This window comes from Anas acuta, chromosome 1 (genome assembly GCF_963932015.1).
Source record: "Anas acuta chromosome 1, bAnaAcu1.1, whole genome shotgun sequence".
Classification (NCBI taxonomy): Eukaryota; Metazoa; Chordata; class Aves; order Anseriformes; family Anatidae; genus Anas; species Anas acuta.
Genome location: NC_088979.1, coordinates 56,751,632 through 56,777,466, shown reverse-complemented (window position 1 = coordinate 56,777,466; position 25,835 = coordinate 56,751,632). Strand labels below are relative to the sequence as shown.

At 38.9% G+C, this 25,835-nt stretch overlaps 1 protein-coding gene across 5 annotated transcripts; it reads right to left on the bottom strand.

Annotated features, from left to right (window-relative positions):
• Positions 1-3,527: 3,527 nt before the first annotated feature.
• On the bottom strand, positions 3,528-25,761 carry LOC137854549 (putative methyltransferase-like protein 21E). 5 transcript variants are annotated; one of them, XM_068678115.1, is made up of 7 exons: positions 24,960-25,761; positions 24,536-24,594; positions 23,334-23,475; positions 22,291-22,401; positions 8,052-8,209; positions 5,376-5,493; positions 3,528-4,475 (listed from the first exon to the last, which is right to left on the bottom strand). In XM_068678115.1, the coding sequence occupies exons 4-7, from the start codon at positions 22,355-22,357 to the stop codon at positions 4,051-4,053; spliced, it is 768 nt and encodes a 255-aa protein (XP_068534216.1). In that variant the 5' UTR covers positions 22,358-22,401; positions 23,334-23,475; positions 24,536-24,594; positions 24,960-25,761; the 3' UTR covers positions 3,528-4,050. The 5 variants fall into 5 exon arrangements, with proteins under 5 accessions (XP_068534216.1, XP_068534233.1, XP_068534246.1 ...); XM_068678132.1 differs by having other exon boundaries at positions 22,291-22,397; XM_068678145.1 differs by lacking the exon at positions 22,291-22,401.
• Positions 25,762-25,835: the final 74 nt, after the last annotated feature.

The window sequence follows — 25,835 nt, the reverse complement described above, 5'->3', positions numbered from 1 at the left end:
CATATCAGTTTCTGAAGTACATCTATGGAGCAATGACATCTTGACAGCCTCTATCTTCCTTTCTCACTGAACTTATTTCAGATCACCTAATAGTTACCAGGGTAATATCAGTGGCTATGAGTGGAAAAAAAATCCCATGCCTTTCAAGCCTCCAAAGTTTGAAGGGTGTCAGCTGAATCTGGGTCTTCTAAACCCCATCCAGTTTTCCTGTGTTGTTTGGTTACCCTATGCAGTATTTCAGATGATTATGTCACATCTGCTGACATACCCAATTGATCTTTAATGTTGACCACCATTAAGGAGGACACACATGGAAGCCACAGGCTTCTTTGCTCACCTAGCACTGACCAGTGATTGTACAACAGTTATCGTACAACTGTACAACTGATGAACTGCAAACAGTTCATCAGTCAATTGCCAGTTAACCCATGGGTAGTTGTTTGAATATTACTTGGTAGTTGTATTTTTTAGGCTGGGCCTCTCACTGCTTCAAAATGAAAAGGGTTTGCTCTGCCTATCTACACTGTCACTGGAGTGCGTTTTCTAATGTTTTTGTTGTTGTTGTTGTTGTTGTTGTTTTCAGTGTCTATAGCTTTTTCTTACAGCTATCGTAAAAGGCAGAAGCCCAGATTAGTGGGTTTAATAATAAAAATGCAACTCAGAGTTGAAACATCACAATTCAACAAGACAGATACAAAAACTCGTGGGAAAAAAAAAAAAAAAAAAGTATGGAAAAAATACAATGTTGAAGATGTTGCTACTCTAATGTTGAGAAGCAAAAGGCATAAAAAATCTGTAAAAGACCTTGATGGAGTTGTTATATAACAAGCAGTAGAATAAATCCCTTTAATGTTTGTTTGTTGGTGTGTAAACAAAAACACCGGTATGCAAAATTTGTAGAGTTAGCATATAATTTATGGAAAACTTAACAAATACTAACAAGTGGATGACAAGTAGTTTAAATGCATTGTTGGTATTGTTGCTCCATAAGACACTGGTTGGAGTATGGAAAATCTGAGGAATTGATTGAACCCATCCAGTGAATCCCAATTTGTATCTTCAATTAACATAATTAAAACAACATTCTGTAATATACTGTAAAAGTGTAAGTTTATACAGCCTCTCTAGCATTACTCATAGGTGGAGCTTTGACTCACAAATTTAACCGACTTGTTTTTTCATCAGTCTTTCAGAAATTACAGATGCAAATACCATGTGCATTAGCAACATAATGCACTGAATGACAACTTGATTCATTTGAAATATTAGAACAAAGAGAAAATGATTATTAAAATTGTGACTGACTTTAGGAATCTGTAATACTTGACATTCAACTGAGAGCCCTGTTCTCAAAAAGCAGAAAAAGTCTCCCCAGGCAAATGCCACATATAACCTCTACCACCCATTGGTCATGGCTAATAACCTGCCCATCATAACGGAGGACAAAAGGCTTCCACACAATAGAGCAGCCAGGCTCTAAAGCTTTCCCAGGAAGCCTCACGCAGCGTTGCTAGACAGACTTGTGAGAAAGAGAAGTAGTGTTAGGTTACACTAAATATCACCACGCTGTTGGGCCTAAAGAGCCCAGTTCTGAATTTGCTTTACAAACACAGCTCCTGTTGGCTTCAGCAGGAGCTCAGCAGGGAACAACCTGCAGACCAAAGAGAAGGGCTCATTGGCAGAACAGCTCTTTAAAAAGTGATCTCTTTACTACTTTGCTGGAATCTCTCTTTTCCTCTTGGTCTGCATTGCTTTGTAGTTCACAAGCTATTTTCACTGGTGGATTTTGGTGCATGCAGAGCCTTCTTACTCTATCCATTCAATCCTGGTGCCAAACCATTTATCTATGAAATATTTGTAAACAGAGATGCCTTTTGGGATGCAAGGATTATAGTTTCAATTGCAGTGGATTTGATGGTTGCAAATGAATTGGGAGGGAAGGGGGTGGAGAAGAAATCTTGAAAAGGCAGATCCATGTTTGCTCACTCTTCATGTAAACTCTGAACTATTGGTGTTAACCAAAGTATGAAAAATATTATTTCTGTACTGTGTTTTTCTACAGCTGTAATGTACTAAGGACATAAGCTGAATAACATTTGTAAGTAGAGGCAATACCTTATACCAGCATATGTCATCTAATTTTCTAGCTATACTGGTTAATCTAATAAAAATTCTGCATCTACCTACAAACCTTGTCACATGAAATTAACAGAAAGGGACTGCAAAATTTCCATTGACAATTTCCAAGCCAAACTCTCAAACATGGTCTCCAAGAAGAAGAGCCAGAAAGTCAATGTTCTCTGCTTCCTTTCTTCTCGGTCTGCTGTCCTGTGCTCAGACACACTGATTGCTCCAGTACTATCACAGAGTCATCCTCTGCTGGCTCACAGAGGATGCCCCCTTAGAGTCAGTGGGCCCAGACTTTTTGAAGTCAGTCTCACTGTTGCAGCCTCTTCTCTTTCTCTTTGTGCATCTCACCTTCTTCCTACAGCTACCTTTTCTCTACACTCCTCCCTCCACCTCCAGATCCCTCCCACCACTTTCTCTTCACCTCCTTTCAGATATAGGATCTTCAGCTCCCACTGGACCTATCTTAGAAGCTCAGACTCTCCTTTTTGTACCACCTTATGTTCAACAGTGGGAACCTTTGTCCCCAAAATCCAAATATTAGGCTGGGAGTAAGAGCACATTCCAGTTGTCACTCATTTATCACAGTTCTGCTCAGTACTTTTCTCCAGGCTTCAAAGTAAATAAATGACAAGTATCAGTCATGGGAAGAGTTACAAACACTAGTATGTTCTAGAAGTCACCATTAAAAAATGTTCACATTTAATATCAAAACACCTCAGGAGGAAGTACAAGGGGAGTTAAAAAGGTAGGCTGACTGCACACAGAGCCCTCATACTGCTGAAAGAATTGCTTGTTGCAGCAGAGGTGGTAAAGCTCTGCATGGATGTTACCACACAAGCTGGGCTTGCCTCTCTAGACAACAGGGGACTTGAAGTTTTTTCACAGACAATTACAAACTGAATCTGAAATTTTATGATGTCCAAAGAATCATTTTATTAATCTTCCCAAAAGAAAGCTATCTGACTGCCTTCAAGTATGTTAATCTGACCTCTAAAATCAGGAACACACTGTACTGAGTGGTGAGGAGAAAATATTTTGTTTGACCTGACAAAAACCCCAAGTCTGCCTATGTCTCAGGCACACCATGTCACGCTGGTTTGGTTTTCTACCTCTACTCACCACCAACCGGCACTGCAAAACACTTCTCTTGATGGCCACTGTCGTTTTTCCATTGTTCCCTGAGCCCCAGATAATGGTCTATTTTCAGAGGGGCAGACCTCCAAGAATTTCAGATGTTTGCAAAGGGGAGCTGTGGATACGACATACTATTCTTATTCAATACCTTTTTGCAAGCAACAAAACATTTAACTCCCTATTGCCTCATGTGTGCAGCTGTCCGTTGAATAATCCCTGAATCTAAATATAAAGTGGAAAGGGAGGAAAGCATAATCATTAAATCAGAGTAACCAATATATTCTCTCATTTTATTATGACAGTATTTCTCCCATTTTTCCTTTTAGTTAACTTAATGTCCTGTAAAGGCTCTTTAAAGGAAGGATTTACACACTGTAGTGGGAATGAGGAAAGATGAGATTTAACACCACAACTTTTAAATACAAAACTTGAGACTGTGGTAAATCTTCAAATGATTGGTTGATCTTGTAAGACACCGTTCAAAGCTGCAATTGAAAGACATTGGAAATATTCATTACACATCCCACGGATATAATAGTGAGACTTGTGGCAGTTATTACTGCTGACAATTTAGCACATAAAAGTCAAGAAAGCATCAGAAATACATTTCTTCTGTGTATAAAACTAACAAGATGAATTTAGCAATTCTTTAGGGATGAAATCTGATATTTTAACTTTCTCTAAAAATATCATTCATGCAGGTACTGGCAGCTGCTAACATGGAAATTATTGAAAAGAGAACAAGCTACAGAAGAGCTGAGACTGTTGCCCCCATGTAACTCTTTTTCAGATTGACAGTTTGGAAGGTCTGACTTTCATCCTGCCTTTCCTCATTGCCTTATACAACGTGATGTTCAAACTAGGGAAATTAGAAAGCACCTCTAAGTCAAATAGTGTCTGAAATCTGCCCACAAATTGGTTCTCCTTGTCCAACCTAAATTTCATAGCCCACAGAATAACAGTGTCATCCTTGCACAAGTGATCAAAAGTTAGCAGGAGCTCATCCAGGAAGGGATGATGGTAAACTACATCAGCAGCCATAATGTAGTCAAAGTGACACGAAGCTCTGGGAAAGTTCTTTTCCAGATCAATGCCCCAAGACAACTCCTTCACACAAGGCCGGTGCTTGCTTTTCAGTTTTGTATTTTGGAGAACATTGTGCTGAAGGTTTCCCAGCAGTTCTGGCAAATCAGTGGCAGTCACAAGTGCACCTGTGAAAGGAAGAAAACAAATGTAATCTTTGAATATACTCCAATATTGAGTAAAAGCCCATTCTCAAAACACACAGCACAAGGAACTGATTTTAGTTGGTAGCTCTCACTGGGGGGAACAGAACACTGTAACAGCTCCCAGTAGCTCTTAGACATTGTGCTTAAAATAAATATTTGGTTTACAGTAGTTATACTCTACAGATTGCCATCTAAATGCAGCTAGGCATGGTTGTGGGGAAATCAAATACTATCTGTGTCTTGATATCATTTTGGTTAGAAGTACGGTGAGAGATTAGGGATTGAAGATTGCCAGTTACTAACTCCAGAAAGAACGAGATCTAGGTATTGCCTCAGGTTCTTTCCCTTCAACATATAAAGAAGCTTTCTCAGACTATTGAAAGCTAAAATTCAGTTAAAATGCAGGACTTGCTGATTTGGATTACTCTACAAAAAGGTCAGGCTGCTATGAGAGAAAATACAACAGTGTCTGTAGCAGAAAACTCAAGGATCAGTTGCTCAAAGGAATTGCTGAACACAAATGCAAAGGAAGTGAGCTGGCATCAAAGAGATGTTCGATCAATGGAAGGTGATGCATTGGTCATGCCTGCATCTGGCTTCATCCCGTTGCCTCTGACATCTTGTCAGGTCACTAATTTCTTATTTTGGTCTCCTGCTTGACATTGCTAATGGCAACATCATCTACAGGGACCTGCTTTTACTGCACCCATGAATTTACAGTTTTACAGCCGAAAATAACAGAACAGGTTTCCAAGCAACCCTGCTGGAATTCACTTTTTCTTTCTCTTAGATTTCAAACAATTGTATTTTAGAGGAACTGAGCCCTCCAGTATTCGTATTAGAGGTGTTTCCAAGAGCTGAGGAGCAATGGTATATACTCACCCAATAAACTGGCTACTACGGAGACCAACCCAGTTCCAGCTCCAATTTCAATCACATTTTTGTCAACCAAATTGTATTGTTTAGAATTGGTTTCCAAAAAATAACACAGAACAAGAGCCTGCAGGGGAGGGAATCCATGAATATACTGAACAAATAAATGAAATAAAAACCTTCACTAAATATGCACAGTAATTTATAAGCATGCAAAAAATGTTTTGTAATTTCATGCCTTCTCAAATGAGCAATATTCATTCAAACCTTGTCCTGAAAGGATCACGACTCACTATGATCTTTGAGCTCTATAGGCTGACAAAATAAATGCTACTACATGCTTCAATATAGGCTTGCAAAGCATTACAGCCAGAAGGAATGACTGCAATTATCTAATCTGTCACGCTGCATAACATGAGCTGTAAAATTCCAGTCAGCAATTCCTGCTTATAACTGCACTTACTTCTGGTTGAGTTAAAATGTGTCCTTCACAAAGACTTCTTGATATAAGTACTGCTTGTGAGAGAAAATCCACAAGTCTTGATAGACTTTTCCAATAGGTAATTATTACTAACAATAATTAATTACCATAATGATTCAAAAGGGGCCAATAGATTTACCCCTATGCTTTCAGTTCAGTTTTAATGTGTGCTTTGTTAAGCATAACAAATCTTTCTAGCAAACAAAACCACTTAGCACTCTACAGCTGATTCCTTACATATGCATTCATAAACTGTGACTAAGAAGCTTCTCCAGCTTTTCTGTCCTGTCTCACACTGACCAGTGTAGAAATACTAATCACTACTTTCATTCCTCTCACAAAGATAGTTTCCAGCTTCTCCCACTTCTTGTTTCCTACACTTGGAAAAGTGTTCTCCATTGACAAATATGTATTTTGGTTGCCACATCATCTGGCAGTACAGATGACCTCTTGGGAAGACAACTATAAGTGGTTCAGTTTGGTACTCCAAAATTAAGCTCTTAAACAGAATATTTCTTATTCTTTAATAGAATAAGAAATAGAAGGAAAGCAGCAGAAGGAATATTGATTCAGTAAGTGTTAGAAATTCAAACTTTTTGCTTTCTGCCTCAACTCAGACCAAAAATCAATGTCTTTTATATGAACTTGCAGATATCTCGTAATCAGCAAAGCTGTGAAATAAACTTGTGAGCACAAGGTTCCTACAAATTGTATCTGATGATTGCCTGACTTTCTAAAACACATCCTATTAAGATTTCTTGTTAGTTCCATATATTAGGAGTACCATTTTTTCTCTCAGTGTCTTGCCATATTCTGCTGTTACAGAACCTATGTAACCCAACTTCCTTTCCATGAATCATGCAGAAGCTTTATTTTCCTTAAAGTTTCTGCCTTCTTGACAAATCTGGTTGACATTTTTCAGATTTCAAATAGTTCAGGATGGAAGAGGAAGGGAGAATTTGAAGAGACAGAGAGGGATTGCCTTCCTTCCACAGCAAAACTAACTAAACTTTCACAGAAAAAAATAAAATAAAAAATAAAATAAAAATAAACATAAAACATGCTTTTCAGTACAGCCCTTGAGAGGCTGTACTGAATGAGAATGTTTGACAGTCAGCCAACCTTGCCTTGAAGACATGCACTGAGGCTGCTAAGAGATACTGTGTAAATGACTTGTCCAGTTCTGCTAAGAGAAGGAAAAGTGTTTGGAATTCAAAGCAGCAGTTTATGCTAACTCTTTGGCTGAATTATGGCCATACTTCTCAAACATAGTACAGTGTCACAGGCTGATACTGTAGGGACATCAATGAAGCCTCTTGGGTTTTAGTCCCCTCCATCCTATAGGAGCTCCCAGAGATCCTTCCCATTTCAGAGTTCTCTGACTACTACAAGTGTCAATAGTGTATCATGGCACCTCCCTGGCTGCAGCAGTTTTTTTCACTCTTAATTCTTTTAAATTAGCTATTCAAAGACTATTAGCTCTATTGCACATGTTCAAAACCTTAGAGAATGTTCTTTCTGTGGTAGATATGTTAGAGTTCTTATATCTTTAAGGTCCCCTCCAAACTAAATCATTCTACAATTCTATGATATCAAGAGCCATGAGTGATATTTCCTGAAGACAAGGGTTCACTCCCACACAGATGTCTTGCTGTTTATGAAACTGGAAGCTCTGAGTGAATCTCTTCCCATGGCCGCCTATTCACAGGGTAAATTTCTTTTTCACGTGAGTAGGTCAAATAACTTGTGTGAGTGTTAATACCTTGTGAGCTCACATCACAACTGTTTCTGCAACCTAGATCTGCTTGCTATATAGCCAAATATTTAAGAAATGTTCAGAAATGTAATTATCTCAAGACCACCATATTTCCTTCAAAGTTTGCTTCTAATTGGCCAGTGGGATCAAAAGTTTTTGGCAGAAGAGGGAAGGGACATCAGAGCACACATCTAATGTGACAGGGGCACAACCAAGAAATAATCTTTTAAGCTTTGAGAACCAAGAATACACAGGAAACCAAGAATACATGGGAAACAAGGCTAAATTCAGGTTTGGGGGTTGCAGAATGGAGACAGAGAAAGCTTAAAATCTTTTCCTTGGTTTCACGACATGCAACAAAACATTTATCATGAAAAATAAATAAATAAATAAATAGTACTAGAATACTTCAAAACTGAAAAATAACAATACAATGTAAATTTTGTACCGATGGCCAGACAACTGCCCCGTAACAGTCAGTGGCTTCTGTAATCCTTATCTCATGGCCAGCAAAGTAAAAGCCTTCCCAGGCCTTATGAGTTATAACAGTAGGAAAAAAACGTCTTCTCATGATTTCTGCAACTATCTGTTCATCTTCTTTTTCCCCTGGAAGCACAAATACAAAAGGTCAAATGGACTGAGAGGGCTGATAATGAAACTACCAATTTATATTTAAAAGCTGATCTGGAAGCAGGAATTTGAATTATGTTCGTGAATAAAAATGCATTGTACCATTAATGTTTAACATGATACATGGGAAGTCTCCTGAATTCCGATTGAAGTTTACAGTTTATGACTACATAAAGCAATTTTTTCCTGTTTTGCTGAAGAAGCCAAGTTCAGAAAAAGTGAAGAAAAGAAGTGGAATGTTACCATATATTGCTTTCCAATTCAGCAATCCAACAGAAATTCTTTTAACTTTTTTCCACTTTAAGAGCAGCCAGCAGTCTGAGTATTTATTATCATGGTCTCATGTGCTTGCATTTTATTATTATTATTTTCCATATCCCTTTATTGTTCATTTTCCCCACATTATGGTTCTTTTGACAGTAAACAAAAGGAACCACAATATCATTTAAAAGTCTGTCACAAGATCCTAGCAACACAAATTATGACAGACAAGAGAGAAAGCACTACTGTTGTCAGGAAAGCTTATCCACCCACCCCAAACGAAGCCTTGTAAAAGGGATTCTTTCCAGTTGGCTTGATATCCTGAATGCCATCCTTGTTGCTATGTGAAGGATATTTATGATAGCTAACATAATCCAGGACAACTCTTTTACAGGAGAGGATTCATTCGTTTTTAGCTAAATACCAAGCCAGCTTCAGTTTTGCCATCATTCCACAAAGTCACACCACCACAATGTTGTAAATAACATGTAAATGAAGCTCTCCAAAGCATTTTCTTAACAAAGTATAGAATCGTTCCAAGTTTTCATAGTAAATTTGCTTTCACAGCCAAATACGATCTCTTGGCAAATTAGCTAAAGCAAAACATGTTTACAAGCCGCACCTCCTAGAAAGCATGCTAGAGATTTGACAACTGGGTTACCATCTTTTCCAAACCAGAGTTCCTTTATCAAGCCTCCAGTTACCATCCAAATTAGAGATACCAACATCTAGATAACGTAGCACAGAAACAGCAGACACACTGGCTATTAAAATTAAAACATTTGATTTATCATCAGCATAAAAAGCCTTGGTCTATCATCCATCAGAAAATTTATAGAAACCACTCAGTATGGCATGGATGGCAGCTGTTGGCACTACAGATGATTCCACTCATTTTCTTCCCCCTCAAATCACTGTAGTCATGAGACATAATGGCCTTCAGTGCTGTCATTTGCTCTGCCATATGTTTTGGTATTTTTATTGCCATAACCATTGAAGAGAGACAACTCTCTCTCTCACCCTCTTTCCTGGAAGTTTTGGGCTTTTTTGTGTATCTTTGTTTGTTTGTTTTTGTTTTTAATAAATAAATAAAGAGATGGTATTCCAATAAATGACTGGGAAAAAATACTAGTCATGGGATACAGCAAAATTAAAAATAAGATTATATATATACTACTAGAAAGAATGTTATACAATACAATTTTATAAAGGTAACGTAAATAACCTTAACATTGAAACTATGATATTTTAAGATGTCAGGAACTAAGTAGTATGTGGCCAGCACATTAGATCTTCTGCAAGCCTTTAATGTTGAGAGAAAGTGCATATGTCATTGTGCCTGCCAGCAGGAAACTATACAAACATGAGTGAAGTGCCAGAGAAATGCTGCTCTGGGGCCAAATTCATCTTTTCTTATGAAAAAATAATATGAGGTTTTCTTATTACAAATATCATAAGTGTATTTAATTTACCATCCTGTGTCCAGGCATACTAGATCTAGACTGCTTTTAATCTTCTCTGACTGCTTAGAGCAGTCTGATCTTGTTCTGTGATCAGCACTAGCTATGAAAGTAAAAAGCTATTTCTTCTCTTACCTCTCAATTTTATTTTTATTTTTTTTGATTCTTCTTCCATTCACATCTGTTTTGGATTCAGTTTTGTTGAGAAACCCTAACTTATTAAGCCTCAACTTACAAAACTCCTGCCAAAAGATCTATAAAACTTTAGAATTATTACAGCTACCCCTCCAGTGTTCAATAAATATTTCCCGTTTATTTTTTTTTTATACTGTCAGTAATCTTTCTACTTAAGGTTTCCACAGCACTTACACTATTAAGAGTTTGTAAGCCACTGCTCCCTACCCAGGATAAGCTGTCCACACTCCCATAAGAAGACTCCCAAATCCACAAATTAATAGCATCACTTAAATCTTTGGTCACCTTAGTTCTTTTGTATTTCCACAGGTGAGATATCTGGAGAAGTTTATGTAACAGTTACAATTCCTCCTCCCGTATTCCCCCTCCCTTTTTTTTTTTTCCTTCCCTTCAGGAAGATATTACAAGAAGGGCTGAAAAAGGAGGACCCAGGAAACTACAGGCCTTGTTTGTCTGACCTCAGTGTCAGGGAAGCTCATGGAGCAGATGATCCTGCGTGCCATTACGCAGCACTTCCAGGGCAACCAGGTGATCAGGCTCAGTCAGCATGGGTTTATCAAAAGCAGGTCCTGCTTGTTGAACCTGATCTCCTTCTGTGACAAGATGACATCTCAGTGGATGAGGGAAAGGCTGTGGATGTGGTCTACCTATATGGCTTTTGACACCGTTTCACACAGCATTCTCCTTGAGAAACTGGCTGCTCATGGCTTGGACTGGCGTATGCTTCATTGGGTTAAAAACTGGATAGCCAGGCCCCAGGAGTCGTGGTGAATGGAGTTAAATGCAGTTGGAAGCCGGTCACCATGGTGTCTCCCGGGCTCATATTTGAACCAGTTCTCTTCAGTATCTTTATCAGTGATCTGGACAAGGGGATTGAGTGCACCCTCAGTAAGCTTGCACATGACACCAAGTTAGGCACAAGGGTTGATATGCTTGAGGGTAAGAAGGCTCTGCAGAGGGATGTGGATGGGCTGGACTGATTGGCTGAGGTCAAGTGCATGAGGTTCAACAAGGCCTAATACAAGGTCCTGCACCTGGGGCACAACAACCCCAGGCAATGATGCAGGCTGGGGAAAGAGTGGCTGTAAAGCTGCCCAGCAGAAAGGAAGCTGGGTATATTGGTCAATAGTCAGATGAGTATGAGCCAGCAGTGTGATCAGGTAGCCAAGAAGGCCAACAGCATCCTGGCTTGTATCAGAAATAACATGGCCAGCAGGACTGTTGACCAACCAATGTCATCTACCTGGACTCTAAGACCTTTGACATGGTTCCACGTGACATCCTGGTCTCCAGATCGGAGAGAGATGGATTTCATGCGTAGACCATTCAGTGGATAAGGAATTGGCTTGAAGATCACACACAGAGTGGCGATCAATGGCTCTATGTCCAAGTGGAGGCTGGTGATGAGTGGTGTCCCTCAGGTGTCTGTCCTGGGACCAGTACTGTTTAATATTTTTATCAGTGATGTAGACAGTGGGATTGAGTGCACCCTCAGCAAGTTCGCAGATGAAACCAAGCTGAGTGGTGTGGTTGATAAAGAAGGAAGGGATGCCATCCAAAGGGACGTGGGCAAGCTTGAGAATTGGGCCCACGTGAACCTAATGAGGCTCAACAAGTCTAAATGCAGGGTGCTGCACTTGGGCAAGGGCAATCCCAGACACGAGCACAGACTGGAGAAGAACTTATTGAGAGCAGCCCTGCAGAGAAGGACTTGGGGGTGCTGGTGGATGAAAAGCTCGACATGAGTTGGAAGTGCACACTTGCAGCCTGGAAGGCCAACTGCATTCTAGGCTGCATCAACAGAGGAGTGGTCAGCAGGGCGAGGGAAGTGATTGTTCCCCTCTACTCTGCCCTTGTGAGGCCTCATTTGGGAATAATGTGTCCAGGTCTGGAGGCCTCAGCACAAGAAGGATGTGGAGCTGTTAGAATGGGCCCAGAGGAGGGCCACAAAGATGATCAAGAGGCTGGAGCACCTCTCCTATGAAGAAAGGCTGAGAGAGTTAGTGACATGCAACCTACAGAAGAGAAGGCTCCGGGGTGACCTCTCTGTGGCTTTTCAGTACTTAAAGGGGACTTAAAATAAAAAAATGGAGAGCAACTCTTTGCTCAATCAGATAGTGACAGGAAAAAGGGGAACGTTTTTAAACTAAAAGTAGGGAGATTTAGATTAAAGGTTAGGAGGAAATTCTTCACTGTATGAGTGGTGAGGCACTGGAACAGATTCCCCAGAGAAGTTGTGGATGCCCCACCCCTAGAGATGTTCAAAGCCAGGTTACAAGAGGCCCTGAACAACCCAATCTAGTGGGTGGCATCCCTGCTTATGGCAGGGGGGTTGGAACTAGATGATCTTTAAGGTCCCTTCCAACCTGAGCCATTCTATGATTCGATGACAAGGGAGATGTTTGTCCCCCTGTAGTCAGCTCTGGTAGGGCCTTACCTCAAATACTGTGCTTAGTTTTGGGCCCCTCGCTATGAGAAGCACATCGAGGTGCTGGAGTGTGTCTAAAGAAGGGCAACGAAGCTGGTGAAGTGTCTACAGAACAAGTCTTATGAGGAGTGGCTGGGAGCTGGGATTGTATAGCTTGGATAAGAGAAGTCTCAGGGGAAACATTATTGTACTCTACAGCTACCTTAAATGAAGTTGTAGAGAGGTGGGAACTGGGATCTTCTCCCAAGCACCAAGTGATAAAATGAGAAGCAACGTTTTCAAGTGGCACCAGGGGAGGTTTAGGTTGGATATTAGGAGAAATTTCTCCACGGAAAGGGCTGTTAGGCATTGGAATAGGCTGCCCAGGGAAGTGGTTGAGTCACCACCCCTGGAGGTTTTCAAGAAACTTAGATTTAGAAACTTAGATTTAGAACTTAGTGGCATCGTTTAATGGTAGACTTTAGTACTAGGTTAAAGGTTGGACTAGATGATCTTAGAGGCCTTTTCCAACCTGAATAATTCCACAATACTATTCTGGAAAATTAAAAAGAGTATTTGTTTCATCAGAGACATATGGGAGACAGGCCCTCATGAGAAATTTAATCAGGAGCAGGAGACTAATTACAAAATCTTTAGTTGGATTTGGTTACTTCCACATACGTCTCCCTTCACACTCCAAAAAGCATTCTTATATTTTCTGCATTTTTTGTATAACTGCTTGCAGAGCAGTCATAACAGAAAAATAACAAACTAGCAGAACATGTTTTGTGAAAGAAGAAAATTGTTATCAGTGTAGGCAGAATCCAAGTCCTTTAATACCTGTAAACATTGAGAAAGTTCTGCTGGTTCTACTTTGACCAAACTTGGTACTAGACGTAAATAGCAGATAGGAAGTTACTCTCCGGGAATTGTTCATCTGTGTTTGTCCTTATTCACTTGTTCAGGAAGGTAACTACCTGGAGTTATGACTCAATGATTTTAATGATATTTAAAGATTGCAAGAGCTGGGTCAGCAGTAGAAAAGGTCAGATGAGAAAAGGAGCCTTTTCTGACCCAGCTCCCAATTTCCAGCAATATTACTCGAACACCCATAACAAAATGTTGGAATATAAAAGTCAGCTAGGACTGGTTCCTTCTTTCTTCATTTACCTGGATTTGAGTGGGTTGCCCTCACTCTTCCATTGTGGTTTGGAGAGGCACGGTGTTTATAGAGGCACTGTATAAACATAGAATGATTTTCTTCAGTCTATTCATCTCTTTGCTTATGAATATAAGCACAGAAACCACTGGAATTCCACGTACTATGAACCTATTTACATTTAGAAGAGACAGTTTGACCCTATTCGTTTAACACAGGGAGACTCAGATAATTTTTGTTAATGAAACAAATAGCACACCTCTGGCCTTGAATTGTTCAATTGTTCTTGTTCACAGAGAAATTCCTGTCTATGGATGCCCCAAATCCTTCTTGAAACAGGATCTGAACTTCGCAGTTTCATAAGACTTTCTGCCTAATAGGTTAATGACTTAGAGAGTCATTGAAAATATTTCAGGTATGTTTATCATAAAAGTCTAATGTCTTTGGAGCATGTTCTTTGAACACCCTTGATTTTCAGTTGATATGAGGGCAGAAGGAGAGTCTCATACTGTTGACATACAATCTTGCGCTACATCAAAGACACCATTAAGAAAACAGTGTAAACATCATTCTCAAAGGCAAAGCAATCATCATTATTATAACTGAAATGTGAACGTAGCTTTCCAAAGAGACATAATAAATCATGTGGAAGACGGGAGTTCTCAAGTTAGTGGCAGGTTGGTTACAGAAATGCGTGACAAGCCTCAGAATCTCATGCAGGGAACCAGAGAATTTTGCTGACACATTCAAATGTCAGACAAAATGTTTCATACTTGCAGAAAAACTAAAGAAAGAAAAGGACATGAATTTTGCTGAAACTGAGATGGAGAAGCAGGGAAGGGAATGCAGAGAGAGACAACAAAAGTGTAGTCTAGGTCAGAATGAAACAAGCTGCAAATTACAGCATCTTTTTCTTTATCAATGAAGGAAATTACAAGAATGGGCCTTAGGCTAACTTTATCTGAACACTGTGTGCTTGGAATGAGTAGAAATAGTACTTGTTTAGAAATATGGTACATAATCATCTATTCTGTTTACACCACTTTTACATAAAAATTGTACTTGGGTAGTACACAGCTCCATTAGGAAACAGTAATCTTAAAATTCAGTTTACAAATGGTACCCTCCATCAATTATTGGCATACGTTAAATCTCCGCATAAAGAACGATACTTAATTTAATACATTCTGCACTGAATAAAAAGGAAGCAAAGACAACACCATTAAATGGTACTTAAAATGCAGGAAAAGCAGCAAAGACAAAGGGGCCGAATTAGAATTAAATATATATTGATACCATTTGTCTAGATATCTGAATTACAATGTGGCTTTAAACAAATGGAAGTAAAATGACATTTCCATATGGAAGCTGTGAAGACTATACTAGCAGTCAATATCTCAATTTTTCAACTCACTCACAAATAGTGCACAGAGCATCAAAACATCCTCTGAGTACTTTGTTAATGGATTAGGACAGCATTAATCTGTAAACGAATAGTTTCTCCCAGTGAGACACCAAAAACAATTTATAGAGGGGAAAAATCATAGATTAGTTTATTTTAAGTGCCGGCCTGACCCTATTTACTTTCTTAAGGTCAAATGGTGTCACAGCCCAAGGTGGTAAGTGTGTATGCAAAGGAAATAAGACCCAACCGTCTTCTGCTTCTCTCCTGCTGGCAAAAGGAATGAAATCCAAGCCTTCAGCATGAACTTGACCTGACAAGGTTCAGCCCTACAGCAACACATTCCCCCCCTCTTCAGAAGCAATATACTCTCACCTGTAGAGCTTAGATTTAAGATTTAGCATTTTGAACTGTATTTAACGAGTATCTTGACAACCTTGTATCAACAGCTGCGATTAACCACATACATGGTTACTCTAAGACTTCTCAGCAATTGTCTCTGAGTTTGATGAACACAGGAGGATACCTGCACTGACACACCTGGTACAAAGTACCAGGAATTCATGGTAGCCAGGCTTTCTCAGAACTCTCCAGCATGGACACACACAGCTGGAGACATCCAAAGTAAAAATTCCAGATGTATTTCATATATATAGCATATACATTACATGTGTGTGTGCACATATATGTTACATGAATATATAAAAATATAAAATAGCCATCTATATATCCCAGTGCCAAGAAGACACCTACAGAAAGATCAGTAAGAGCAGAACTGCAACTAGTTCCACAACTGTAAGAGATGACTGGAGAAGAGTAACCTCATTATAATGATGGGAAACCTCAAAATGTAGCCCTGTGACCTGGGTATTTCCAATGGCTCAGAAGAACTTTACCCCAAATGTACACTAGCTCCCACATCTAAGGGGCTCTGAAGCCTCCTATTTTTTACTGAGCTACTGATATCTCAGGATCAAAGCCCTGGTCTCATAAACATTACAGATAGCTCCATGGAAACATACACAGTCCTGAATCACAGAACAGTCCCCAAATTCCAGGTGACAGCACTTAAGTATCTTCATTTCCTTCCATCTATTTCACTCCATTCCATTGAAGCCTAAGGACCCTTAAAGGAAAGAGACAAGAGGGAAATTTAACCATGCCCTTGACTTTTCATAAGTCAGATGTAACCTTGACCTTTCTAAGAACATAAAGCAAAGTACTGTTCAGAAGATTCACTTATCTAAACTACATTATTATTTTTTTCCTGTTTTCATCCCTACTTACAAAGACAGCGATGATCAGGTAACTGAGTATAGGTATTCCAGTACGTTCATTCCATGCTCAACCTGCTGAAGTGATGGCAATGACAAGGTATATTATATCGATTAATCTGAGGTATTACGTCAGTGTAATATAATGCTTGAAACTTCATACTTTGAAATGCAGAAATACAAAACTGCCACCCACGGGCAGCCTCATCTCAGCCAAGAGAGAAAATGCACTTTGCACATGGAGACAAGAACAGGAGAGGGGTATACTCTCTAGGAGCCAGTCTATGTATTTATCCAGGTTTGAGAGGTGCCTTTTCAACATGAAATTTACACCACTGATATCCCAGCCTCATGTAAGTCACAGGACATCTAAAGCCATTAGAAGGCTGCAAATAGAAGTACTGTAGGCAGACTCATGAACACATAATGAATTCAAATGTGCTGAGTACTTCCCTTATTACTTAACTGTGTTTGTCCATCATCAAAAACATCTTCAGGTCTATGGTCAGCAGCTATTTAATTGACAAAGATAAGTAAATGATTTCCCTTTGACTACAGAAGCAGGTTGTTTTCTTAAGTTGCATGGTTTAACATACATTATAAAAGGCTGACAATTTCCTAATAGGTAGGAAGGATCTGGATGAGTAATTTAGATACCATAAACTGTTGTCTAACCTAACCTTCCACATCTCTTACCTTGCCTTTTCAAAATGGCTTTGTGCAGTTGGAGTTCCTATTTTCTTCCAAAAACATGCCAGAAGACTCCATATACCATGGACAGTGGAAGAGAAAGGACTCCAGCAAAATACCTGCCAATTTTCCCCAGAAGTAACTTCGGGTTTCTAAAAAATTTCTTTGAAGAAAGAGCTGAAAGTAACCTAAAAACATCAATCCATGAAAACATATGACATTTTTGTGAGGTAGTTGAGAAATATTTTATTTATTGTTGAAACACAACTACCATTAAGGGGAAAGATGTGAAAACCAAAGATGGGCACATGGCTGAGAGGGAAAAATATATTACAGATTTTTCTAAACAGTCGATTCATGCTTTGATTACTTGAGCGTTGCCACCAACTTCTGTTCTACCCACAGACATGAAAGTTTCTGTTAAAGTTTACTAATGCCTTCATTATAAACGGGTTTACTTGCTGGGGGAAAAGAAAAGGAACAGAGAAGTTTTAAATCGAATTACTATAGCTCGTGTTTACTGTACTATGTGAATGCTGTTACTTTCAGACAAAAGAGCTTAGAGACAAGTTTCTGCAAGATAGCAAAAGCGTGAATTTAGTGAAAAGGTATTTTTAACATCATAGAATCATTGAATATCCCAAGTTGGAAGGGACCCACAAGAATCATTGAGTCCAACTCCTGAGTCCCCAAAGGACCACCCAAAAAAATCAGACCATGTGTCTGAAAGTGTTGTCCAAACTGAACTCCGCCAGGCTTGGTGCTGTGACCACTGTCCTGGGAAGCCTGTTTCAGTGCCCAACCACCCTCTTGGTGAAGAACCTTTTCTGATATACATCCTGACCCTCCCCTGCCCCAGCTCCATGCCGTTCCCTCGGGTCCTGTCCCCAGAGAGCAGAGCTCAGCGCCTGCCCCTCTGCTCCCCTCATGAGGGAAATGCAGGCCGCCATGAGGCCTCCCCTCAGCCTGCTCTGCTCTGGACTGAACAAACCAAGGGATTTCAGCTGCTCTTCATACACCTTGCCCTCTAGACCCTTCACCATCTTTGTAGACCTCCTTTGGACACTCTCTAACAATTTTATGTCTTTCTTATACTGGAGCACACAAAACTGCACACAGAACTTGAGGTGAGACCACACCAGCACAGAGCAGAGAGGGACAATCCCTTCCCTTGACAGGCTAGCAATGCCATGTTTGATGCACCCCAGGATGTGGCTGGCCCTCATGGCTGCCAGGGCACTTTGCTGGCTCATAAAAAAAAAAAAAAAAATGTTAACTAATGGTGTTACTTCCAAACATACTACACATATATATATACATATGTATATACACACATTCACATATGTGTGTGTATATATATAAATGTTTTTTGATATTAGAATTAGAGATTTTGTTTGTTTGTTCAATACAGATATATAGTTTAAAGCTAAAAAACAGGGAGATAAAAGAAGGGAAGGTAGGTAGTAGTAAAAGAGTCCTTAAACATAATATAAATAGGCTGACTTTTTAACCAGCACTGTTAATTGCAAAGTCCTCTATATAAAGAATGGTTTAGCATTTGAAGCACTCAAAAAAAAAATTGAGTTTTGGGCCTCCTTCAGAAGGATTCAGATTCACACCTGGCTACCCTGCAGAATCAGGTGGATTCCCTTCCTTCCACCACCATTAAAGGTGGGCCATAATGAAAAGAAGACTGCAAGATTCATGGACAGAAGGACCACAAACAAGAAAAAGCCCAGCTACAAACTGGACACTCAGCTTTGAAAAGGCAGGCTTGGGCTCTGTGCTCTGGTCTCAGAATGTTTCTCCTATTTCATAGCAAAGTCTTTGAAGTCAGTGGAAAATGGTCAGCAAAAGTGGAAGAGAAAGTGTCCTTAGAAGTAACCCAGGAAGTGGGAACAAGACACTAAGTCACTCCCTCTTCCCAGCTGAATATCTTAACTTCTAAGTTACAGGATTAAGCTGCTTCTCACTTGCCTCAATTCCAACCATGTCCCATTTAAGGCATCTTTCTGGACTTTACCCAGAGACTTGAACTGATGGCAGGAATTGCCATCAATGAGGACATCTGTCAGGCAGGGGGAGGAGAGGGAGCATGTCTTTTATAAAACGCTGGAAGATATGTGAAGGTTACCAGGTCAGCATTTTCTCAGATATTTATGGATTAAAAACTGGGCCCCAGCCAAGTGAAGTGAGACGAAGTGTCAAGGACAAGTACGCCTTGCAAACTCTCTCCTCCTTTTGTCTCAAATATAAAATTATTCTGCGGTGAATGCGAATAATACAACTGTTGCAAAGTAATTCAGGTTCCCAAGAAATGAAGGAGGCAATGGTAGAATCTGATCTCAGAAAAGTTTAGCCAAGGAGAGTAAAAGCTAGTGATCTCAAGAGAAATTGTGAGAGGAATGAAGAGAAAAGAGGCATCTAATGATGTAGGTGTGATGGAGAACAGACTGGATAAAGGCACCAGGAAAGATCAGACTGGGTGAGGACCTATCTGTAAACTGGGAACTGGTAGTAATAGGAACCAGATGCAGGAATAAGGAATTTTAACCTAAAGAACTTGTGACAAGCCAATATAGATAACAGAAGATGGCTGGGAAGGGCAGTGAATAAAAAGGGGGTAGGGATATAGCAAATACAAAGAGCTCAGACTCCGAACATGCAGAGAAAGTGAACAAGAATCACAAAAAAAAAAAAAAAAAAAAAAAAAAAGAGATTAAGACTGGATAGGTTAAGTTAATAAAATGGAAATGGAGAATGTGGAAGAGGAAAAGGAGGAAAACAAGGAAGGCACAGGCTGAATGACTGAACAGGTAAGTGTCCATGCAGCAGGTTCAACACATTTCCCTCCAACACCTGGAATGGAATTTAATATGCCAAAGCCTGGTGTCAGATTAAACTGTGAAACTGAAAAAATGTCCCATTTTCCACTGATGTCTCCTCATTTTCTTCAACTTTTGAACTTTTGTTAAACAAAGAAGAGAACAACCCGCTATTGCTATCAACAGTTACTGATGGCTGAACAGAATACACTTCTGCATTTGATCTAAAGATTCTGTGCTACCAACTGATTTTGCGTGCATTGATCTGATATCCCCTAACTCAAGTTATTTTAATAATTCAACAGCTTAAGAAATGACATGCAAACTCACTTCTCCCTGTCCTAAATCCTGCATGAAGGAAGTATCAATACAACAATTCTGAAAGCCAAGCATGCAGAAGCATAGCAATACCTGTGCAACTTTAACTCGGCCTCTTGTGTACTATAGAATACGTAATGGCAGTCATCAATATTTCAGTCTTTAATAGTTTGGCCTTAAATATTTATACCTCTAGATATTTATTCCCCCAGCAATCATGCCTCATTGCATAGGATCAGCTTGAGCACTTCGTTCAAGTCAGGATAACACAATAGCAAGGGGAATTGCATTAAAAAATTATCCAGAGTAAGGCACTTGAACAAGGCTTTGTGTAACTGCAATCCATACCAAACCCTATCAGCCACCTTCTTGTGTGAAGTCAGCTTTCCAGAGAATGTCACAATCAGGGGGACTTAATTTTCTTAGCACTTCAGTCATAAGATGTGTAAAGACTCAGGAAAAAGCAAGCAGAAAGCCCTGCAGACAACAACAGAAACTTTCTGGAAGAAAGGACTTCCCTTGCCAGTGTACGTGAAAGAGTTGTTCTGGAAAAAGTAACATTTTTAGAGCAATTTTTTGCTCTAAATCAGTTCAATCAACTCTCTTCTACTATTTTTTTAAATCATTTCAAGACTTACAGCACATGACAGTTACACTTTCTAAATACAGTGGGTTTATTCAGAGTATACGTATTAAATTCAAATTTGCCTCTTAACATTATAAGAATTTCAAATTAGGATGATGTTCCTTCCCTACATTTTTTCTTTAGAAGCATGAGTTTCACCTTTATTTGTATTATCTTCTCAGGTCTCCAATGACATACTGCTCTGCTAAAAAATTGATTTAATTTTGTTTACAAGTCAACAGGATCAATGTTTTCATTTTTCAAAGCTTAGTTTTCCCTATTTTATAGGCACATTAACCATTATGAAATACGGAAATATCTTAACATGTGTTTTTGTGTTTAATTCTATTCAATTCAGAATATACTCATTTTTTAGTACTTTTACTATTCAAAAGTAAATACGTCTAGGTAAACTAGAATTCATGTGTTGCTCTTCAAAAAACAAACCAACTTTAATTTCAGTAAGCAAATAACTAGTTCTAAGCACCGCAGTTAGGCCCCAAATTTCTTTTTTCTCTGCCTGAAGGAAATTAAATATATATGAATAGAAGTCCTCTTTCAAGGAATCAACACTTTTCAAAAAATTTACTACTCATTCTTAATATTTGAAGACCAAAGAGCAAAAGCCAGATCACTCAGGTTTAGAAAGAGCAACTTTTTTGTTGGCAGGGGAAATGAGGGGGGTCACAGAGGAAATAGTGAGGGTCATCACTACAACACTGTCTCTGAAGGCCCCCAGGACCACCTTGCTTCGCTGAATAGCTAAGCCCCAAAAGCTTAGCTCTACTTGACCAGGAAACAGCTGAGATCTTAATAATAATTAAAAAAAAAAAAAAAAAAAAAAAAAAAAAAAAAAAAAAGAACAAATAAACCCTTCTTTGGCATTCAGCTGTAGCATAACTAGATCCCATCCCAAAACAATACACTCTTGCCCTAAATGTTTTCTAATCCTGGTCACCCCTAAGGATGCGATTACTCGTGGTGCTTCAGCATCTTCAAAATACGCAGCCATGAACTCACTTAAGAAAAAAGCTGCTAACTGTCCCTGAAGTTATTTGAAGATTAGCCTTGAGGCTGTCAAGACGGAAACTGAACTTGTAATAACTGATTCCACCTAACTGCCACTCCACAAACAAACCTCTTCTGAATAGCCTGATCGTAGCCACAGCTTCATTCCCTGGAACTAGTCATGGGCAAATAGCTGGGGCAAGTTGCCAGTCACTGATAGAAACTGCCAGGACCAGAGCATGCTGGCACAGCAGATATTTACTACATAGCTAGAATACTACAACAGCGCTATCTATTGCATTTTCTGTACAAGTGCCATAAACACAATTCTTCAGGAAAAATGAATGAGAAGATAGCTTGTCAGCAAGATGCCTTGTTCCTTCTACGTAGCTAAGTATACCAAGAAAATATAGTGAAGTAATAATGACTTTACCTGCTTGTCTTTCTATTTTTCTTATTATTTCATTATGTAGATTATGTTGTGATGTCGTCAAATCCATAATATGCCACAAGACATGGGACAGAAAAACAGAAGCCTGCCTACCTGCAAAAATGAATTAAAATATTTTACTTTTTTTTTTTTCCCCACATACCACTTCACACACACAGTTCATATTTGTTATGCTATAATTTGCTTATATTAACATATAGAAACATAAATATCTGTATTCAAAGCATAAAAGAGCCAGAAGTGACAAACAAGTTTAACTGCTCTCCCCTTAGAGAGGGGGAAAAAGTGAGTAAATTCAGAGGGGGATTGCATGCTTTGATAAAACTGTTTTTATGAGATTTTAACATTAGAACTAAATTAAGTCAAGTTAGTAAGCTTATAATTGTTTGAATGGGAAGGTAGCAACAAATACTTGAAGAAGAAAAATTACACTGATCTTGAATTAACTAGCCTGGAAGGGAAGGAAACAAACAGTTAATAAAAGTGGCACATGAAAATAAGTAGGAAGCAGGAGCTGTTAGCAACATGAAAAACAGAATGCATATGTGCCTGTGTATAAATAGATGCAAGACTTACATACTCAGTAGAAAAAAAAAATAATAGGGAAAAACATGTCACAAGGCAAAACTTAAGAAGTTGCAATACATTATGATAGCAAAAAAGAACAATGTAATTTTCAGCATCTGCAGAACAGCAAAAAAAAAAAAAAGCCTCAAATTCTTGACATTTTACTACCACAAAAACACAGTTTACAGAAAAACAAGAGCAAAAAAAAGGTGCTCTGAAAATTTTTAAGTCCTACACTATAATATGGAAATTTGACTGATTTTTGCAGGACTGGTTACAGGGAGAATACAGTTAATAGTACAAAGATACAAGTAAATAAGGCAAACGGTCAATGATTATATACAGAATAAATAAAAATTAATATATTTATATATATATATAAAATAAATAAAATAGTAAAAACATAGGCTGAATATCAAGGACACTTTCTCACAGTGCAAAGCCTTAGATAGACATACCTCTCAAATCACGGGATGAAAGTGAACAGTAGAGAACAACCCTGTCTTGTTAGGGAGGTCACACGATACTCTGTTGACTTTACCCTACAAAAGGCATCCAGGTTTCACCTTATCACTGTAGTGCCAGCAGCCATTAACCTATCTGAAGGTGAAAAAATAACTTATCTGGTTTCTACACATTACTATAGCATGTAAAACAAACATACTCCTATTGTATTTAAGTCCATCTATGAACTTAACAATAGCAACAATATTATGTGGGAAAAAGACAAATTCGGTAGAATTCAAAATCCTTGTATCCATATTAAGAATAGCACATATCATTAGAAACCAGTGGGACATAAAGCAGTAAACGTTACAGGCATTCATCAGCTTATCATCTACCTTGGAACTATATAAAATCAAATTTTCTTCCCATTATAAGATAAAAATAATGGGTTAATAATCAGTCCCTTTGTATTCTGAAGTACAAGCAATGTAACAGTATAAAATCACCTTTAAAGGAACACCTTTGTTTTTGATGGGTTCTATAGATTTTTTTTTTCCCTTTCTAAAATTACCCTTTAAGGTACACTCAAGTACACAACCTGTCTGCCTTAGCATATTAATTCAGGAGTACTGCCAGCAACTAAAAGCCCACAGGTACAGAAGACCTCAGTTACTGACTTATACAAAGGTAAAATGTTACAAAGTAATTTAGAGCCAAAAGCACAAGGCAAGTCACATCTACTGTATTTCAGTCAACATTACCTGAATCTCTTTCACTAGCTTTCCAATGATGGCACTCAAAACAAACCAAAAAACAAAAATCCTTACTTGCCAGGTAGTTTCCTTCCCAGTTAGCTGCCAGGCAGTCCCTGATAGAAAAGCTCTAAAGCGTGTGTTACATACTGCCAACATCCCCACACCAGTAGCAGTAATAAATCCTGACAGCTGCAGCAGGAACACAAAGTGGGCACAGGGCACCATGGCTCTCTGACGTAAGGGGACAGAAGATTTCATAACAGCAACAGGTATCTAGTCAAGGGAGCTCCAACCAATAAAGTAACCAACTTCCACTTGATTTTTTTATTTTTTTTTTTGTGAAAACAAGACAGTAACACAGTGTTAGTAACCTCTCATTGCCACTAAAAAGTAACTGAAGAGCAAAAAGTAATTCTTCAGAGACAAAGGCTTCTTCAAAGCACAAAAGGGCAACTTACCAACCAGCCAGGTGGGAATCTGTGGATACATAACCAGGCACTCTCAAAAGAATCTGAAACTGCAGCAAGGTACAAAACCTGAAAAGTTGTAGTCCACTTTAAAGCCAAATATTTTATGTATAGACAGCTGTCAATGTACATAAATACACATGCATCACTCCTCTCTTGTATATACAAGATGTAGATTTGCTCAACAGATTGCAGCCAGTTACTGCCACTAGAACAGAGGTGTCCTTAAGACTTCTCTTATTTTAGATTGTCATATCAATACAGGACAGGAGCTCTCTTACTTTACCATTTTTTTTAGTAAAATTGGACTCCAACATCAACTGGGGTTTCTAGGTGCCATTGAAAAATTATTATTGTACAAGAATACTGAACAAGACTTAGAGAACTGAAGGTCTCTGTATTTTATCACACTCACCAAAAGAAAATAATGGGAGCTCTTCCACATTTAGAAGCTATCAAACAAACCACCAAGGCCTGCTCTACCTTTTAAAGTAACATTCAGCAATGCCTGAGTGATCTGCGAAACAATGCTGTAAATCAGTTGTCCAGACAAAGAAATCACTTCAAATGTGATCATTTTTTTACAAAAGTGCTATCAAAAGGGATATTTTGGATAAAAGAGATATTCTGGGCCTAACAAATTGTTTCTCTCACAAATGAATCCGACATGAGTGCTGCAGCCAGTGGATCTGTATGCCGGGTTCTTGAAGCACAAGCAAGATGAATGTTTCCCAGGAAGCAGCCCCCGCACTGTTATTACAAACCTCCTCACTGATGAAACTGAAGCGAGGGTGGGAAGGGAAGGAAAGTTGGCAGTGTTGGGGCAGACTGGCAGAATCCAGCTGCATGGAGATGCAAAGTGAACAAAGAAAAAAATCTGGCTTTCATTCAGACAGTGACACAGCAGACCAACAGAAAGAGCAACTGATAAGACAAAGGGGTTAAGCAGGAAAGCAAAATGAAAGAGAGATCATTTCACAGATTATGCCAAGTGATGAATGCTCTAAGGTGAACTCTAAAGGACTTAAAAACCTCCATGCTACCTCTGAGCATCACTTTTGGAAACAAATTCTGTCTTTGGACATCCCCACGTAACTCCAAGTTTCAAAACATGTCATTTACATTCAGAATATAAGCAATTATTGTTATAATTATGGATCATAAGAATTTACTGTACTATTTTCCATGACATACTATGAGGGCTTAGATATAGGAATAGATATTATTTTTTAGCTTAATTTTATAACCTCAGAACAGAAAAAACATATCAAGTCCAGCTTGACTAATTGTG